The sequence below is a fragment of the Orycteropus afer genome, unplaced genomic scaffold (assembly GCF_000298275.1).
Source record: "Orycteropus afer afer isolate SDZICR_OR568_19922 unplaced genomic scaffold, OryAfe1.0 scaffold00002, whole genome shotgun sequence".
In the NCBI taxonomy this organism is placed as follows: domain Eukaryota; kingdom Metazoa; phylum Chordata; class Mammalia; order Tubulidentata; family Orycteropodidae; genus Orycteropus; species Orycteropus afer.
Genome location: NW_006921589.1, coordinates 37,410,233 through 37,431,579, shown reverse-complemented (window position 1 = coordinate 37,431,579; position 21,347 = coordinate 37,410,233). Strand labels below are relative to the sequence as shown.

At 37.2% G+C, this 21,347-nt stretch overlaps 1 protein-coding gene across 1 annotated transcript in view; it reads right to left on the bottom strand.

The window, feature by feature from the left end:
• BOLL (boule homolog, RNA binding protein) overlaps positions 1 to 21,107 on the bottom strand; it is a 39,480-nt gene extending 18,373 nt beyond the window's left edge. Inside the window, exons 1-5 of the mRNA XM_042783595.1 lie at positions 21,087 to 21,107; positions 16,485 to 16,628; positions 13,470 to 13,561; positions 11,549 to 11,603; positions 10,750 to 10,825 (exon numbers count right to left, since the gene is read on the bottom strand). Coding sequence (XP_042639529.1) covers positions 10,750 to 10,825; positions 11,549 to 11,603; positions 13,470 to 13,561; positions 16,485 to 16,628; positions 21,087 to 21,107 — 388 coding nt within the window. The remainder of the gene's footprint in view (positions 1 to 10,749; positions 10,826 to 11,548; positions 11,604 to 13,469; positions 13,562 to 16,484; positions 16,629 to 21,086) is intronic.
• Positions 21,108 to 21,347: the final 240 nt, after the last annotated feature.

The window sequence follows — 21,347 nt, the reverse complement described above, 5'->3', positions numbered from 1 at the left end:
TTTTGAGTGCATACTATTATAAGGAGAAGCTCTGGTGGCATAGTGCCTAAGGCATTTGACTGCTAACCAGAAGGCTGACGGTTCAAACCCACCAGCCACTCTTCAGAAGGAAGGTTGGGCAATCTACTTCCATAGTGATACTGCCTTGGAAACCCAAGGAGGGGTCACTATGAGTCAGATCCAATTCGACGGCAGTGTGTTGCATTGTTGCATTACTATTATAAGGCAGTGAACAAGACCTGCTGTTACTGCAAAATAAAATAAATAAATAAAAATTAGGACATGGTTTCTATCCTAATAGAAGTTTGGTTTGGTGGGGAAGATAATCATTAATTATTTGGCAATTAATTAATTATAATTTTGATAAATCAAATGAAAAGTTAATATAGGGTTGTTGTTAGCTGCCACTGAGTATACTCCCAATCATGATGAGCTTATGTATAACAGAAGGAAAAATTGCTGGGTCTTGCATCATCGTAACAATCACCAGCATATTGGAGTCTATCATGGCATCAATGGCCCTCTATTTCACCAAGCATGATGTCCTCTACTAGCAACTGATTTCTCCTAATGACATTTCCAAAGCAAATGAGCTGGACAATGATCTGTTGTGGTTCATAAGGTTTTCATTCTTATATTCAGAAGTAGATCTCCAGGCCTTTTTTCCTATTCTACATCAGTCTGGAAGCTCTGTTTAAATCTGTACACTATGGGTGACTGTGCTGGTACTTGAAATAGTACTGGCATAGCTTTCAGCATCATAGCAACATGTAAGCCACCACAGCACAACAAAATGACAGAAGGGTGGTAGAGTTTAGGGTACTATGGAGCATATGAAAGGCTTTTGTAAGGAATTGTTTAAGCTGACTTTAAACAATGAATGGGATGGGGAATGGAAAGGCAAAGAACATTCTAGTTCAAGGAAACAGTGTATTAGAGACTCTTGAGAGAGGAGCATAGTATGTTTTGGAAGTGAGGGAAGGCCAGATGGCTAACACAAAGAAAGAAAATGGAAAAACAGCTCAAAATAAACCAAGAATAACCTAAGATGTGCACTTGGGAAGGATCACTGTGGCTGCCTTATGAAGGATATGTTGGAAGGCAGCAAGTCTGGATTCAGACAGACCTATTAGGAGGCTTTTTCATTAATCAAGACAAACAAGGAAGGTAGCTGGGACTAATTTTTTGGGAAAAATTAAGAATCCCTTATATTTTGTAAATATACTCCCCCACCAGAAACAGCTAGGGCAGGCCAGGAGGCAGGAGCCAGTGGCAGGCCGGAACAGCCAGGGGAGGCCAGGAAGCAGGAGTGGAGAGGTTTGGAACAAACAGCTAAGGGAGACAAACTTGTCTGTCAGTTTGTCGTACTGTGGTGGCTTGCGTGTTGCTGCGAGGCTGGAGGCTATGACACCAGTATTTCAAATGCCAACAGGGTTAATCACAGTGGACAGGTTTCAGTGGCGCTTCCAGACTAAGACAGACTTGGAAGAAGGAAGACGCCATCTACTTCTCAAGAATTGGCCAGTGAAAACCTTAAGAACAGCAGCAAAACAGTCTGATATATTACTGAAAAACTTTATGAATAGCCCTGAAACACTGTGTGATATAGTGCCAGAAGATGAGTCCCTCAGGTCAGAAGGCACTCAAAATATGAATGAGAAAGAGCTGCCTCCTCAGAGCAGAGCCGACCTTAATGATGTGGACAGAGTAAAGCTTTCGGGATCTCCATTTGCTGATGTGGCATGACTCAAATGAGAAGAAATAGCTGCAAACATCCATTAATAATCAGAACATGGAACATACGAAGTATGATTTAGGAAAATTAGAAGTTGTCAAAAATGAAATGGGATGCATAAAGATTGATATCCTAGGCATTAGTGAGCTGAAATGGACTGGTTTTGGCCATTTTGAATCAGACAACCATATGATCTACTACGCTGGGAATGACAAATTGAAGAGGAATGGTGTGGCATTCATCATCACAAAGAATGTTTCAAGATCTATCCTGAAGTATGATGCTGTCAGTGATAGGATAATATCCATATGCCTACAAGGAAAGCCAGTTAATACTACTGTTATTCAAATTTACACACCAACCACCAAAGCCAAATATGAGGAAATTAAAGATTTTTTACCAACTTCTGCAGTCTGAAATTCACTGAACATGCAATCAAGATGTGTTGATTATCAGTGATGACTGGAATACAAAAGTTCGAAACAAAGAAGAATCACTGGTAGTTAGAAAATATGGCCTTGGTGATAGAAATAACACTGGAAATCACGTGATAGAATTGTGCAGGACCAATGACTTATTCATTGCAAATACCTTTTTGCAACAATGGAAATGGTGGCTATACAAGTGGACTTCACCAGATGCAGTACTCAGGAATCAGATTGACTATGTCTGTGGCAACAGGCAATGGAGAAGATCAGTATCTTCAGTCTTCAGCCAAAACAAGGCCAGGAACTAACTGTGGAACAGACCATCAACTGCTCATATGCAAGTTCATGTTGAAGTTGAAGACAATTAACACAAGTCCATGAGAGCCAAAATTTGACCTTGATTATATCCCTCCTGAACTTAGAGACCATCTAAAGAATAGATTTGATGCACTAAACACCAATGATCAAAAACCAAAGTAATTGTGGGATGATACCAAGAACATCATCCATGAAGAAAACAAAAGGTCATTAAAAAGTCAGGAGACGAAGAAAAGACCAAAATGGATGTTAGAAGAGACACTGAAACTTGCCCTTGAACAGAGAGTAGCTAAAGCAAATGGAAGAAATGACAAGATAAAGGTGCTGAACAGAAGATTTCAAAGACCAGCTCGAGAAGACAAAGTCAATTAGTATAATGAAATGTACAAAAGACCTGAAGTTAGAAAACCAAAAGGGAAGAACACACACACCATTTCTCAAGCTGAAAGAACTAAAGAAAAAACTTAAGCTTTGAGTTTAAATATTGAAAGATTCTATGAGCAATATATTGAATGATACAGGACACATCAAAAGAAGATAGAAGGAATACACAGAGTCACTGTACCAAAAAGAACTGGTTGATGTTCATTCATTTCAGGAGGTGATATATGATCAAGAACCAATGATACTGAAGGAAGAAGTTGAAGCTGCACTGAAGGAATTGGCCAAAAAACAAGGCTCCAGGAATTGATGGAATACCAATTGAGATGTTTCAACAAATGGAAGCCATGCTGGAGGCACTCACTTGGCTATGCCAAGTGATTTGGAAGACAGCTACCTGGCCAACTGACTGGAAGACATACATATTTGTACCCATTCCAAAGAAAGGTGATCCCACAGAATGTGGAAATGAATGAACAATATGATTAATATTGCACACAAGTAAAATCTTACTGAAGATAATTCAAAAATGGTTGCAGCAGTATGTTGACAGAGAACTTCCAGAAATGTAAGCTGGATTCAGAAGAGAATGTAGAACAAGGAATATCATTGCTGATGTCAGATGGCTCTTGGCCCAAAGCAAAGAGTATCAGACAGATGTTTACTTGTGTTTTATTGACTATGCAAAAGCAATCAACTGTGTGGGTCATAACAAATTATGAATAACATTGGGAAGAATGGGAATTCCAGAACAGTTAATTGTACTCATGAGGAACCTGTACATAGACCAGGAAGCTGTCATTTGAACAGAACAAGGGGATACCACATGGTTTAAAATGAGGAAGGGAGTGCATCAGGGTTGTATCCTTTGACCATACTTATTCAATCTGTATGCTGAGCAAATAATCCAAGAAGCTGTACTGTATGAAGAATGTGGCATCAGGATTGGAGGAAGACTCATTAACAACCTGTGGTACACAGAGGACACAACTTTGCTTGCTGAAAGTGAAGATAACTTGAAGCACTTAACAATGAAGATTAAAGACTACAGTCTGCAGTATGGATTACACCTCAATATAAAAACAAACATCCTCATAACTGGACCAATAAGCAGCACCACAATAAATGGAATAAAGATTGAAGTTGTCAAAGATTTCATATTACTTAGTTCCACAATCGACACCAAGGGAAGCAGCAGTCAGGAAATCAGGTGACACATCTCATTGGGCAAATATGCTGCAAAAGACCTCTCTGAAGTACTGAAGAGCAAAGATGTCTCCTTGAAGACTAAGGTGTGCCTAATCCAAGACATGATATTTTCAATTTGCCTCATATGCATGTGAGAGGTGGACAGTGAATAAGGAAGACTGAAGAAGAGTTGATGCTTTTGAGTTGTGGTGCTGGTGAAGAATACTGAAAGTACCATGGACTGCCAGAAGAACTAACAAATCTGGCCTGGAAGAAGTACAACCGGAATGGTCCTTGGAAGTGAGAATGGCCAGATTTTGTCTCACCTACTTTGGTTATGTTGTCAGAAGGGACCATTCCCTGGAGAAGGATACTATGCTTGGTAAAGTGGAGGGTCAGTTAAAAATGGGAAGGCCCTCAACGAGATGGGCTGATACAGTGGCTGCAATGATGGGCTCAGGTATAGCAAGGATTATGGCACTAGCATAGGACCAGGCAATGTTTCATTCTGTTGCACATAGGGTTGCTATGATTTGGAGATGACTCAGTGGCATCTAACAATAACAACAACAAGGTAATTCTGTATTTAACTTTTTGAGGAACTGCCAATTTATTTTCCATAGCAGCTGCACCGTTTTGCTTTTCAACTAGCAATGCACAAGAGTTCCAGTTTCTATGTAACCTTGCCAAATTTATTGTTTTCTTTTCTTCAGATAATGGGAGCTCTGGTGGCATAATGCCTAAGGCATTTGACTGCTAACCAGAAGGCTGGCAGTTCAAACCCACTAGCCACTCCTTAGAAGGAAGATTGGGCAATCTACTTCTGTAAAGATACTGCCTCTGAAACCCAAGGAGGGGTCGCTATGAGTTGAATTGACTTGATGGCAGTGAATTTTTTTTTTTTTTTTTTTTAATAGCCACCCTACTTGCCTCCTAACCAGACGGCTGGCGGTTCAAACCCACCAGCCACTCCTTGGAAGGAAGGTTGGGCAATCCTACTTCTGTAGTGATACTGCCTTGCAAACCCAAGGAGGGGTCGCTGTGAGTCGGGTTTGACTCGACAGCACATAACAACAACAACAACAACAACAGTGGGTACGAAGAGGTATCTCATATTTGGCTTTCCTCAATGTAAATGATGTTGTACATCTTTTCATGTGCTTATTGGCCATTTTGATATTTTTGGACAGATGTCTATTCAAGTCCTTTGCCCATTTTTAAATTGAGGTTTTTTTTTGCTGTTTTGTTGTTAGTTGTAATTGTGTGAGCTATTTACTTATATATACTCATTGGTTTTGCTCCTTTGGAGAACACAGACTAAGACACTGGTGTTTCAAAATAAAACTGATTTTTGTGTTGACTGTGTTATCTTTCAACTTTGCTGAATTTGTTTATTAGCTCTGGTGGCTTTCTTGGAGAGTTTATTCCATTTAAATTTAAAGTAATTACTGCTAACAAAGAAACAAAACAAACTCACTGCCATTGATTTGGATCCGACTCATAGCAACCCCTCCTTGGTTTCCGAGGCAGTATCACTATGGAAGTAGAGTGCCCAGTCTTTGTTCCAAAGAGTGGCTGGTGGGTTTGGGATTTACTTTTGCCATTTAGCAATTTTTTTCTGTATGTCTTTTTTTTCTTCCTCAATTCCTTCATTGCTGTTTTTTTTTTTTTTTTTTTTAATGTTTAGTTGAATATTTGTAGTGAACTATTTTTTGTTTTTCTTTTCTGTGTGTTTCTTAGTTGTTTTCTTAGTGATTACCTGATTACTTTTCAGATTACAATTAACACCTTAACCCTGTAACAACCTAGTTTAAATAATACCAACTTACTTATAATAGTGTACATATACTCTGCCCCTATACATCTCTGTCCCGCTCCTTCTATATTGTTATTGTTACAAATAACACAGGTTTATAATTACTCTTTTATACATTTGACTAATATGTGAGAAAAAGAAAAATTACAAACAAAATATATTAATACTGACTTTTATATTTACCTATGTAGTTATCTTTATCAAGATAAAGGCTTCTTTATTTCTTCTTATAGCTCAAGTTACTGTGTTTTTATGCAAATAATATATACCTTCTCCATTTGTTTGCCAACCACTTCCTCCTCCTGGTTGGTATTTTTGTAAAGATATTATGCTAATTTTTTTTTTTTTTTTTTTTTTTACAGCAACTCATAAAAACGAATGGCATAATGCTGCTTACTAAAATACCTCCCAGGAGTGTTTTATGTCTTTTCATTTTGGCCTGAAGAACTCCCTTTACCATTTCATGTAGGGCAGATCTACTGGTAATGAACTCCCTCAGCTTTTTTTAAATCTAGGAATGTCTTAATTTCACTTTCATTTTTAAAGGATACTTGTACTGGATATATACCATCTTTGGTTGATAGTTTTTTCTTTCATCACTTTAAATATGCCATCACACTGTCTTCATGGTTTCTAATGAGAAACAAGATAGTAATTTTATTGAGGATCACCTTATTTGTGATGATACGCTCCTCTCTTACTGTTTTTAAAATTCTCTCTCTTTGATTTCTGACAATTTGACTATAGCACATCTTAGGGTGGGTCACTTTTAGTTTATTCTGCTTGAAGTTCATTGAGACTCTTGGATGTGTAGATTCATGTCTTTCATCATATTTGTGAAGTTTCTGGCCATTATTTCTTCAAATATTTTTTTCTCCCTCTCCCTTCTTGTGGGCCTCCTATGATGCATATATTGGTATGCTTGATGGTGTCCCAGAGGTTCCTCAGGCTGTTGAGTTTTCTTCATTCTTTTTCTTCTTGATCCTCAGATAATTTCAATTGTCTTATTTTCAAGGTCACTGATTCTTTCTTCTGCCTGTTCTAATCTGCTTTTGAGTACCTCTCCAGTATTTTTTTTTCTTCATTTCAGTTACTATACTTTTGAATTCCAGAAATTGTTTGGTTCCTCTTTATAACTGATATCTTTTTACTTATATTCTCATTTGGTTCATGCCTCATTTTCTAACTTCCTTTAGTTCGTTGTCCATGGTTTACTGTAACTCATTGAGAATATTTAGGGCAGTTGGTTTAACCTCTTTGACTAATAATTCCAGTGTCTGTGCTTCCTCAGAATTTGTTTCAGCAAATTCTTTCTTTTTTTTCCTTGTAAATGGGCCATACTTTCCTGCTTCTTTGAATGTTTCATAGTTTTTATTTTTAATTGTTGATGTAGTTGAGAATTATATGTTCTGAGTATTATAATGTAGTGGCTCTGGAAATCTGACCTGCTCACTCCTCAGGGAATGCTGTTGTTATCTGATAAAGGCTAACATTGTCTTTGTTTAGTGATGGCTCCAAATTATTTTCGAAAGGTGTATATTCTACAGTCAGTTAAAAAAAAAAAAAAAAAGAAGTATGTCATTAAGTGCTGTTGAGTAGATTTTGACTCATGGCAACCCCATGTGAAAGAGTAGAAATGCCCCGCAGGGTTTTCTTGGTGGTAATCTTTAGAAGTAGATCATTAGATCTTTCTCCTGCAGAGACACTGGATGGGTCTGAATCACCAACCTTTCAGTTAGCAGCTTAACTGCACTGCCAGGGCTCCTAAAAGAGGCACACTGGACCTTTAAGCTGCTGCTATTGGAAGAAGCCACTGCTGTTGCAAGGGCTGAAATTGTGGCAAACATCTGCACCAGTCCGTCAGGGCGCCATCTAACCAACTCAAATGCACAATCCCCAATCTTTAGAGGCTAAAGTGCCCTCTGCCTTCCCTAGCACTAGCCAGCTACTCTAGAAACATGGGCCACCAGCCCTACCACTGTAGTGGGCCTGAGGAATGGAGGATGGTAGCCAGTTGGTGATTGTGGTTCCTTTCTTCATTAGGTAGTCCTTTGATTATTGTAAGTGTCCCATCAGTTTCAGAATTCCAGAATAGTTTATTACAATTGCTCTTTCCAGTTCAATTGTTGGTTTGATAGAGGAATCAACCCCTAGAGTTTCCTACTCCACCATTCTGCATGATGTCATTCTCCATAAATGTTCTTTTAACATCTACTCTTTCTTTGGTATGTCTTTGTAGAAAAGTAAAACAAGCTTTTGATTCAATGACTGCATTTGAAGGCTAGTGCTACTATTTACCATTTGGTTAATTTGTATCTCTCATATTGTGTATGCATGTCCAAAAGCATTTGGGATAGCATACCAGGAGATGTAAACAGGCACTGACTAACCATATTGATTTTCCTATATAATCACCTTTATTCAATTGTTTTGGGGAAACATTTTTATATAAAGATAAATACTATGATATTATGAAACAGAATGAAAATTGTACATGGAATTTTTATGTAAACCATGAGACTTTAAAGAACATTTGCAATTCTGGTATGCCGCAAGGGTTAAGATTCCCAACATATCAAGATTAACACTCTTCTGTCTTTAATAGTATTTTAGTAGAAATGTTTTTAAAACAGTGGCTTTACCTTTCTAAGACTGAATTTTATGTTCATAAAAATAGAACTAAAAATACTTAATGGTTTTTTAAGAAGATTAAACAAAATAAATGAAAGTTATAGCATTTATCCTTGTACCAAATAGTTCTTAAATAACTGTTAGGTGTATGTCAGAACAGAATTGTGTTCCATAAGATTTTCAGTAGCTAATTTTTAGGAAGTAGATTACCAGGCCTTTCTTCTGAGGAGCTTAGAGGTGAACTTGAACGTTCAATCTTTCAGTTAGCAGCTGAACATGCTAACCATTTGTATGACCTGGGACTCCTTCAACTAACAACCAAACCTACTGCCATCAAGTCAATTTTGACTCATAGTGAACCCCACTGGGTTTCCAAGGTTGTAAATCATTATGAAGTAGAGTGCCTCATTTTCCTCCTATGGAGCAACTGGTGGGTTTGGACTGCTGATCTTCTGGTTAGCAGCCAAATTCCTTAACCACTATGCCATCAGCATTTTGCCATATTTAGTGCATTCCATTTTGAAGTATTAACCTTCATATAACACTTCAATCATCTCCCAATTTAACAGATATTAAATAAAAATTAAATTTGCTGTCTGTTAACTTCTAAGTCAAATATAGTACAACCCAAATAAGCATACATATTAAATTGTTAACAGATGTATAGCAACTACTTAATGTTTTAAACATTCCAGAAGACATTAGGACATTAATGAAAAATAAGGAATTTTAGCTCCTAATCTTAAGTGAAGTTTCTCCTTCTAGTCGAAGACTATGGCAGAGATTTGAAAAAATATTACAGGCAAAGGTAACTATAAAGATTACTAATTTAACAAATGGAAAAAGTGAGAAATAAAGGAGAGTTTAAATTACAGAAATTTGAGGAAGGCACATAACTTAGGCAATCTGTGTGGAGAGTTTCTAATGTTAGTTCTTTATTTTCATTTTCAGTATTTACTTTGTGATTAATTTTGTGTGCATTATTTTTTGCCATCTTAAGTAATATTTTTATCTTAAAAGATTTTTCCTTTAAAAAGTAAATATATGGAATACACTTTGTTGTTGTGTTGTTAGGTGCCACTGCATCATCTTCTACTCACAGCGACCCCATATACAACAGAACTAAACAGTGTCCGGTCCTGTGCCAGCCTCATGATCCTTGTTATACCTGAGCCCATCGTTGTAGCAACTGCATCAATCCATCTTGTTGAGGGCCTTCTCCTTTTTTGTTGACCCTCCACTCTACCAAGCATGATATCTTTCTCCAGGGGATGGTCCCTTCTGACAGCATGACCAAAGTAGGTAAGACAAAGTCTGGCCATTCTCGCTTCTAAGGAGCATTCTGGCTGCACTTCTTCCAGGACAGATTTGTCAGTTCTTTTAGCAGTCCATGGTATTTTCAGCATTCTTCACCAAAACCACAACTCAAAAGCATGGACTCCTCTTCAGTCTTCCTTATTTATTGTCCAGCTCTCACATGCGTATGAGTCAACTGAAAATACCTTGGCTTGGGTTAGGCACACCTTAGTCTTCAAGGAGACATTTTGCTCTTCAGCACTTGAAAGAAGTCTCTTGCAGCAGATTTGCCCAATGCAATACATTGTCTGATGTCTTGACTGCTGCTTCCATTGGTGTCCAATGAGAAACCAAGTAATATGAAGTCTTTGACAACTTTAATCTTTTCTCCATTTATTGTGATGCTGCTTATTGGCCCAGTTGTGAAGACTTTTGTCTTCTGTTTTCTTTATACTGAGGTGTAATCCATACTGCAGATTATAGTCTTCAATCTTCATCAGTAAATGCTTCAAGTCATCATCACTTTCAGCAAGCAAAGTTGTGTCTGTCGTCTGCATATCTCAGGTTGTTAATGAGCCTTCCTCCAATCCTGATGCCACATTCTTCTTCATATAGTACAGCTTCTAGGACTATCTGCTCAGCAAGGATATAATCCTGATGCACTTCCTTCCTGATTTTAAACCATGCAGTTTCCCCTTGTTCTGTTTGAACGACAGTTTCCTGGTCTATGTGGAATACACTTAAGTATCATTATTTGTGTAAATTTTCCTCTAGCCCTCCAAAAAATCTACTATATATATATTGATTTGTGGTAAGAATATTCATCTGGCCAACTTTCCTAAAATAAAGTTAAATGAGAGAAACTTGATATTTTAAGAAAATAATATTAAATGTTTAATTTTTCAAAAAGAGAACCATGCAAAAATATTGAAAAAATATTAGATCTTGATACATACGAGGGATCCCTACTTGTTGTTTTCTTATTGCTGGACCAATGTTCAGTTTCTTATCCTTATAATTAAGTTTTTCTGCCTAAAATAAAGAAGAAATAAGTTATTTATTATTTTGGCACTATGATTTGCAAAACCCATATGGGAAATTTAGTGAGAAAGAATTTTAGAAATTCATTTGTAATATTCTTTGAAGGCAGGAAATCATAGTGGAAAGGGAAAAAAAATCTTGGGATTCACGAAGATATGGGCCTTAAATTTGGCTTCATGCTCTGACCCTAATTTTTCATCTGAAATTTATGATTTAATAATATACAATTCAATTTCTATTTTCTCTCCTAAAAATTAAATGCTACATTTCCCATAACAAAGTTATCACACTGAACTGAAGACTACAGGACTTTTTCTCTTAGTTTAGACATGATATTCAATAGAAAGGAAATAATTTCAGGTAACCTCTAGGAATCCATGTTGATAATGTTTTTAAGGAATTTAAAATGCTACTAACACTTCACAAAAAAACACAACCTCAAGTTCTCAGTTTAAACAAATAAAGTGAAAAATTATATTAAAACTTCAATGCTATCCTCATGTAATGATTTGGAGTATGTTCTTCTGCAGATACTTTCTTTAATTTTTTTTATTTAATATTTTTGGAGACCAATGCCAATCTCAAAATATAAAAAAATTAATTTTTTTTTTTAGTAATTGCTCATTATACTGGAACTCTGCTATTAACACTTAAGGGATTAGTTTCAAAGAAAGAAGTTCTAAAAGTAAAGTTAAATATATCAAAAGACCTCACCTCTTGTAAAATTTTTTGTGCATCTTCTTGTGTTTCAAAAGTGATGAAACCATACCTAAATAAATGCATGAATTAGTTACTTAAACTATTACATTAATGTTTTAAGATTTTTTAAAAGTTTGATTTTAAGAATAGAACTCTATAGGAGGGAGTATCTTTCTATGGTAGACCAGGATGGAAGGTTAGAGACAGGGAACTAAAAGAAAAAAAAGAAACTAGGGATCTTGTAACAGTTTTAGCCCTGAGCTGTATCTAAGACAAGAAAGTATGATTCATGGTTTGGGTTATAAATTGGGATGCAATGAATTTTAGTGCAGAGCAACAATCTTTTAAATTAACAGGCATTTGGCTTAAATAGGAATCAAACTGGTGGGGGGAACCTTAAAAAAATTAAAGTAAAATTTTAAACACAATAAAATTTCTTTTATTGGTGAGTATATAAACTTACTATTTATTATTGTGATATATATCAATAATATAATTATATATTAGTATATTTCTCCTTATATAATATCAATTAAAAAATATGTACAATCCTGCCTTTTCATCTGATTGTTCTTTCAGTGTGCAATTTATGTAAGTTCATATTTAAAGCTGGAAATACATGATATATGGCATAATATTCAGCCAAAAGTAGTTAAAGAAAAGTATATTCCTCCAAAGCATAATTTCTGTAAGTATGGAAATTTAAAGAAACTTTTTTGAACAGTGCTAAATTTCTTAACTACTATTTTCTTTAATTTAGTTTACATTATTTACATTTAGTTTAATTTATAAAATGTAAATAAATGTAAATTTAATTTAATTTACATTATAAATAAAATTCCTTTTTCTGATAAAGGAATTTATCTTTTTCTATAAACCCAAACATTAAAGAAGAGCAAAAGATGTTATTTTTACATTAATTTTTTTTTGGTGGAACACATATACCACCCAGTGGAAAATGCATAAAATGCAATTTACATTTTCATGTATTTTTAAATGATAAAATATGGATATTATCAATATAATACAAATCCTATTAGCCAAACAAAAGTGATCTTAATCTTACATCACCTTAATATTGCTTGGCAGTCTGGAGAAACATTTCATCTGTATAAAGATAACCTCTCTGTAAGATCTCATATCTTTCAGAGTGCCTACCTGTTAATACTTACATTTCTCACTTATCTTTTTCTATCTACTTCATTGGTACCTTCTCTTATGTCTATAAATATGCTTGTCTCACCTTTCACCTTTTTCCCTCTCTGAAATTTGGCTTTTGTACATACCAATCCACTAAAACAGCACTAAAGTCATTGATATTGCTATACAAATTCTGTTGCTGGTTTCTCAAATTTTATTCTTAATGCAGCAATAAACATCAGTTCCATTAGTTACATCTCTCATATTAGTCCCCTATTAGGTCTCTGAGACACAGCAAAGAGCTAATCCTTGGGGTTAGTTGTCTTAAAATGAAGTTCTAAAGCAGAGATACAATTCCAAATGGATCTGATTCCTTTAGCTTCTGGTTCCTTAACTACTGGACATTGTTGTTGTTGTTATTGTTATGTGCCGTCCAGTAGGACGCGACTCATAGCGACCCCTCCTTGGGTTTCCGAGGCAGTATCACTATGGAAGCAGATTGCTCCATCTTCACTCGATATTAAGTGCTTGCTACCTAACATGGTCCCTCAGCCCACGTAAGATTAATTTTCTAATAAATTAAGGAATATTATGGCGCCTCCCTCCCTTCAAAATACACGTAGGCACACAGGCATGCATATTAGCTTATGTAAGAAATAGAAGTGGGGGGAAGAACATGGGATGAAATTGTTAAAAATCACAAAAACAAAGAACCAAAAATAAGGTAGTAAACCAAAGTTAGAAAACCAACAAAATACGGTTGTTAATTCTATGTACTATCTTTAGTGATACTAACCCTTTGGACACTCCAGCTCTGTCATTTACAATCTTCACTTCTTTTACAGACCCATACTGGGAAAAAAATTTTCTTAAATCATTTTCATTTGTCTAATGGAATAAAAAGAAGATATAAAAAAATATAATTGAAAAAAATTAAGCAACTCATGCTTGCTTTGAAGACAAAAAAAGTTACAGATAATAATATGGACATAAAAACGCCTCTCATTATAAAAACTATGAAACTATTAGGTTATTAAAAGAAACATCTTGCTTTATCCAGTAATTATGTTGTTAAATGGTTACTATGTCAATCAAAAATCTTATGCTGAATTATTTTAAAACTCACGATTTAAAGGACTCTTTCAGTGGTTCTTGTTCTCTAGTTGGCCAGTTTTTCAAAACAATTTGATTGGGCATGGCTATAAATATACACTAAGTACATACTACTACTGACTCTTGTGGTTTAGAAAGGCTCATAGTTGTAGCAGAAGATCTAGGTTATGTTGGCCTACACTACTTGCTCTATTTTAATCAGCATAGTCCCCAGGAAGAGCTGGGTGTTAGGAAAGGTGTATATTCAAAGTAGTTGAACTCAACTTGTAATAATGAGAAGTGTCTGTAAGATTTAGTTATCAGATCATTTATCTGTACTCAAAATCCATTTCAGCTAAATACAGACACTATGATATACTAAAAATTAAAATGTGAATCATAGTTAGGCTCACAGTGTACAAGATGTCTACAAAGATGGTCTTGGCATATTTGGTTTTAACTGAAATAGTCTCTATTTATAGACTCATATCAGCCTTTCCCTTTTCTGTTTCAGCTGTAACTGTTTGGCCCCAAGAGTAATTTGTCCCTAGAAAATTTTTTTCTTTATGTATATAGTAAAAGAGCCATGGCTCTAGCAGAGCTATGCCTCTTGCATTCCACTGCTACCTTACTTCTTGTTGTTGTTACGTGCCGTCGAGTCAGACCCGACTCATAGCAACCTCTCCTTGGGTTTCCGAGGCAGTATCACTACGGAAGTAGGAATGCCCAACCTTCCTTCCGAGGAGTGGCTGGTGGGTTTGAACCGCCAGCCTTAAAGCCTGCTAAATTGGATGATGGCAAACCATGAGTTAATCTAAGATTAAATGATTGTTCTTTATAATAAACACATAATGGTATCAATGCTAGAATAAGGACTAGTGTTAGAGATTTGAAAACAAATTAAACTATTCTGTGGTTAAGAATTGCTAGCTCAATTTTATAGCTAATTTCTTCATTTAGGAGTAAGGACATGGGAAGATGTTGTGATAATTAAAGGATGATTAAATATTAAGAGGAACAGGCTGTAGGTGTTTAAATACAAGAGTTTTAAAAAATTTGAGACTGCTTGGAACGATAGTAAACTATTTCCTCGCCTCAAAAGGGTGCAAAGGAGAGAGCCCTAGAAGTTACCTCAAAGCTATGACTACACTGTAATAATGAACTCCAAAATTCATATTGTGGATGATGGGCTTCAGTAATCAACAGTACAAATTTTATATTTATTGATTATGTGTTTTTTAAAACATACTAACCTATTATAATATAAATTAATTTCAAACAAGGGTACCCAAAGTGAGTATTTTTGGACAGCCATTAGTATTTTCCACAGAAGCAGAAAATCTTTTTTAAAATAAGCATTTCACGAGAAATCATTTTTCTTTATTTTTACTGAAATAATCACATACTTTCTTATAAGTCATTATTTTGGCTAATATATTAAAAGCATAACATTATCTTGAACAGGAAAAAAGTAATTCCATTTAAATTGTGACAGATTGATTATATGGAAATAGCCAGTTGCTGTCTAGTCTGTTCCAACTCATGGCGACTCCATATGTATCAGATTAGAACTCTACTCCATAGGGCTTTTCAATGGCTGATTTTATGGAAGCAGATCACTAGGCCTTCCTTCTGTGGCACCACTGGGTGGATAAAAAGCTTATCTTTATGGTTAGCATCTGAGTGTGATAACCAGTTAACAACACCTAGAAACTCCTATGCAGAAACAGTGATTTATAAAAATCATACTGTAATGGCACAAGGATTTTTTAAATTAAAAAAATACAACTCTCCCTTTAATTTCCAATGCATAATATGGAAGTATTGAAATCTTACTGTATATACATTTGCAAGTAAGAGGATACCACTTACAACATTCAACCATGCCTTTCTTATACATGGTCACCACTATTGTATATATACACACATATATATATAAAATAGGAGCTCTGGTAGTATAGTGCCTAAAGCACTTGACTGCTAACCAGAAGGCTGGCAGTTCAGACCTACCAGCCGCTCCTTGGAAGGAAGATGGGGCAATCTACTTCCGTAGTGATACTGCCTCGGAAACCCAAGGAGGGGTTGCTATGAGTCGGGTCCTACTCGACAGCACATAACAACAACATATATAAAATATCTCACAAACTGTATTTCTTTGAAAAGAGTGAAATGGATGACTATTAAATATATTACTGTTGTGATGCTTTATTCTGACAAGGACACAGGACTTTTTTGTGATCCAGTTCTGAATTAAACCATAGAGAGCAATTTACTCAAGAAATTCTTGAACATGGAGTAAAAAAAGTATTTGATATGATGAATGTTTTTTCTTTGTATCTTCTTTTAAAAATGATGATCACACATTATTTGGGCTACTGGAGTATTATTTAAGAAAATATATTAGTGTGGTATGGTGAAATGACAAATATGGAGCTGTGAGTCAAGAAACAGTCTACTCTTCACTCTGCCACTAATTAGTTAGAAGCCTATGTCAAGTCAATGAAGCTCAGTTTCCTGGTATGTGAACCTGGACAATTACATATGCTTTCTTTTAGTTAGTTTCATAGCTATTGAAGAGATTACTTATACTAATAATTTGAAACCTACTCATCATTATGCAAATATATTATTTTTACAGCTGCACAAAGAAAAAAATTTCTGAGAAATAAAACAACTTCTAATGCAAAATATATACGATGTTACATGCATGAACAGGTACCTTAAAGTCAATTCCTCCTACAAAGATGCGATTAGGGATCACTGTTCCATATCTTGGGGCACTTGTTGGGTTATTCAAAGGCACAGGTGACACAGGATTAGGGGATGGAGATAATGAATCTGTTAGCGTCTGATTTGATGTTTGCTGTAAAATAAAATTATTTAGTCTTTTAGCACTGGTGTAAGTTTTGATGCAGGCTAAGACATATATCTTTCAAAAGGACAAGTCAGACAAAACTTAGTATTTTAGACTTTACTTTTATCTGAATATTATGAAGATTATAATTAGCGCTAATTGCTTTTAGGGGCAACACAAAATATAGGAAATATTTCTCTACAACAATCTACTCAATTACAGAAAAAATCTTATGGTGAAATATAAAACTCAAAAAGATTTTGAGAAAGAGAAAAGCAGCCCTTGGACAGATGGAAGCTGGCCAGGCACAACCAACTGGGCCTTGTTATTCAGAGTTAGCCTGGCACTTCTAGGCTAACAGCTAGGCTATGTGTTCTTTTATTAAGACAATACCAACATTCAACAAGGTCATACTTTGATTGTGTGGATCAAATAAAAAGAAAACCATGCCATAATCAAGTCTGAACAATGATAAAAACAAGAGTATAGCCCATACTACAAAAATAATCAAATATCCCTCTGTCCTGACTGATTTGAACGACTGCTACTTCTTTCTTCCTTTTTCTCTTTTTAACCAATCATAGCTTTAGCCCCAATCCATTTTTCTTACTTTCTAGATAAGAATTATTAACATATCCAATCATAGAATTATTCCCACTTCCTGATAACATAGCAAAGTCCTTCTTTCTTAAACCCTCAACAAAAATCACTTAACACATGTCTAAATTCTTGATCTTTAATAATTCCTAATAACTTCTTTTTAACTGCCTCTTACTGAGGGGCCCCATGGCTCCCCATGGTGTATATCCTACCTTGTTGCAATGAGTCAATAAACCCAATTTTATTCAACTATAGGTGCATTCCTAGTGGGTTTTGGCTAAAGGGCATTAGCAAATTAATAGAGAAATTCTGACAAGTTCAAGTTCACTGTTTTTCAGCTGTAATGTCAAATTTTTAAATGTCCTTGTGCATTTGAAGGAGCCCTGGTAGCCTAGTACTGAAGGCATTTGACTACTAATCGGAAAGCTGGTGGTTTAAACCCACCAGCCACTCCTCAGAAGGAAGGTTGAGCAATCTACTTTCATAGTGATACTGCCTCAGAAACCCACGGAGGGGTCACTATGAGTTGGAACTGACTCTACGGCAGTGAGTTTGGTTTGGTTTTTTGGTTTGGTGTGCATTTGAAGATTGAACTGATTTTGTAAAGATATGTTATTTGTATAATTCATAGGTATAACTGTTTACACTAAAGAACTGAGCTCAGTTCATATTCATATGTTCACAATTCTAACTCAGAGAACCTAATTTAAATTTTAAACAAATATATATTTTATAACAAATACATATTATATAAGGTGTTGTACAATAGCAAGATAGTAGATTCTTAAGGTCTATCTGAAACAAACAAGATTTGAGACTAGAATTGTAAAAGAAACCAATTCAACAACTTGCAAATAATTTTCTTTCTGGGAATATTATTTGGAATTCTGCATCAGTCTAACATACTGTGATAGTTGGAGCTGTGTGTCAACTTGGCTGGACCACAATTCTCTGTGGTTTAAGCAATTGTAATGTGGGTTGTTCCAATGATGGGATCAGATGTATATGTTATGAGCAGCCAATCCATTGAAAGGGAGTTTCCGTAGGGGTGTGGCCTGCTTCCAGTGTATTTATGGACATTCTGGGAAAAGAGACAGTCTTCTGTGGATCAGGATTCTGTTGTGCTGCCTACAAGTGTCCGTGAGCAAACAATCCACCATTTGGCCTGGAAATCTTGGATTCGTCATTCGTTGGAGTCAACAGCCAGTATACTGCCTGCCAACCTTGAGCTCTTTAGCCCCTGCAGCTGCATGAGTCGGGAAGAGCCTCCAGCTTGATGTTTGATCCAAGAACTTGGGACCTGCCGCTTCTATAAGTGTGTGAGCTGTTTTCCTAAGATAAATTTCTCTTTCTCTCTCTCTCTATAAGCTTTACTGGTTTTGCATCTCTAGAGAACCCAGTCTAACACACGCACGAAATGACTGCTTCAAAAAACTTGAAGTTCATGATTTCAATGCGCTGAGAAACAAATAAATGAAAACAAATAGATAGGGGAGCTGTTATTCTCTTTCACAGTTCTCTTCTTTCACTTCATTGACCAATAAAACCATCACCTCTATCTTAATCTCTGTAAGATGTACAGAGAAATAGTCAGTGGCGACTATGGGGCTACAGGCTGGACCTCACAGGTTCTTTACCATCCAGTCTTAAGGTGTGTGTGGAGGCACATATTCTCAAGAGTTTATGGATATATCTTTAAGGCACAGAAAAATCACCACATTTAGTAATTATTGCGGTATAGTTTCCAATTAAAGAAACTGAGAACCTCATCTTAACAGTGTCCTCTCTGGGCATCTGGAGGTAATTTATAACTTTACTTTACTCAGTAGGATTTAGTGCTCAGAATGGATGAGCCCATCAAGTATCAATGGGATAGTCAGTTTTATTTTTCAAACTGTTCTTTTATTCTAGAGATAATATAGCAGTTTGTATAGATATATAACTTTAACTGTTTCTTTACAGAGTGTAGGTATTACCTATTTGCTAAATTAAAAAATATCATCACAAAATTCTCTTCTTAAAAGCAAAATTAGAGTTCAATAGATGAACTCATTTATTCTCAAACTTAAGTAAAAGTCAAATCTCATTATTTTTCATTGAGAGAAGGATGAAACAAATGAAAGTGAACAGAGTACTTTATTTCTGATCTTGAGAAATTAGATAAAGGATAAAAACCAAAAAGCCAAACTCACTGTGTGGACTTGATTCGACTCATAGCAACCCCCCCTTGGGTTTCCCAGGCAGTATCTCTAAGGAAGTAGATTGCCCAATCTTCCTTCCGAGATAAAGGGTACTCACTGAGAAAAGGCAAACATCAACTTTTTACACCCAGTTTACCTCACTCTCCAGTTTCTAAGGGTCCTGCCTTATTGTGGATTCCAAATGCTTTATTTTTCCTCTTATCACTCATCATTCTCTAACATACTACATCATTTACTTATATTTATTGTGTCGTCTCTTCCACTAGAATGTAATGTAATGTTAATGAGGGCAGCATCTAAAGTAGTGATGGGTACATATCAGGTGCTCAATAAAGATTTGTTGGGTGAATGAATAAATGAATAAATCATTTCTTCAGGAGAACCTGCTCTCCAGGCTGGAACTGAAGAATACATGATGAATAATAGCCTAGTAAATATTGCACTTAACACACTGCAAGTAGAAACAACACTTAAGTTCCTTAGAGAGGGACAGAGATGCATTGAGTTAAACAGCAGAGTCTTAAATTCCACTGGCAATAATTCTGCAAGAGTATGAAAGCATTTAAATAGATGATACTATTGGGTTAGAAGGGTCCTTGGCTGTAATAATACTTCAGCACTGAACACTTTATTAAAATTCATCTCCAAAGTAATGTTCCCTCACTGCCTCCCCCCTTTGAGAATTAACTTCCAAATCTATCAAATACTTTGCAAATGAAGACAACAAGAGGAGGATGGGCTAACCGTCGCAGTCACGGCCTCGGCGCTCCTTCCCCTCTGAGGCCAGCAAGTTGAGGCGCTGGGGAAAATGGCCGCAGAGATACCTTCCTCGGGTTCTCTCGGGTCATCGTGGACTTGGGCACTGACACGAGGATCCACCCCCTCCCCACCAAAGTGCGGGAGGGAAAAAAAGGCTAACCAGCGAGAAATTTTGCTCCGCAAACCACCCAGAAGCAGTGGCGGGAACCCTCAACCGTACCGACCCAGGCGTCAGCCTCATGCGCAGTAGGCCCGCCAGCCTTCGCGTGGCAGGAGCTGATTGGCCACAAGCGGGGCGTGGGGTGGGGCACGGCGACAAGTTGCCATGGCCCCTGGGGTCCACAGGGCCACCTGACCCTCCCCACCAGGCCCTGGCTGGCTCTGGTGCACGAGAGCTAGGGTCTCCTAGGCTGATACAAGTCACAGGTCTCCCTCTCGTCCCTCAGGTCTCTCAGGCTGCCTCGTCCCCACCGACCAGTCAGAGAGAGGTGTCTGCTGCTGTGGCTGCTCTTCGCCCCGGGTGGAATCCCTCCAGTGGGAGAGAGTGTCTAAGACGCTGCCGAGCCCAGTTTCGGCGGGAAAGCAGTTTATCTGGCCCAGTGCACATGGCCCAACCACCAGTCGCCTCTCAAAAACTCCGGGCTGTTTCTGAGGCCCCCAGCCTGGCTACATCCTGTCTAGACCCTGTGGGCACACATTTCCTTCCCTACAATACAACTCGACAAGCAAAGGGCTCTTCGCGGTCGTCTCTGGGACACCCTGGCCACGTTTCTTCCCAACAAAATAGGAAGGTTTGGGAGCTAAACCTCGCCCATCCAGCCCCTCAAGGACGGGGCCCACATTGCTCCTTCTCCCTGTTTCCGCACCTTCCATCCCCGGACACTGAATCCCTGATGGAGGTACTCACCACCTCAGACTCGGTCTCCATCTTCTTCTCCAAGCTTCAAATATGAGGGAGGGAAAAGGAACAGTAACCTCAAGTTTGAAAGGGCCTTCACACCCGGTAAGCAGCACCACGTTTCCGGAGAGGGAACTCTCTCCCCCTGGCGGCGACGGTGGCGATGGCAGCTGCAGCGGCGCAGGCTCGGAGCTGGGGCCTGAACCTGCCACCTGGAGGGGGGGCGGGGAAAAGCAAGCGGTGTCGCCACCAGTGGCGGGTAATGGTGCG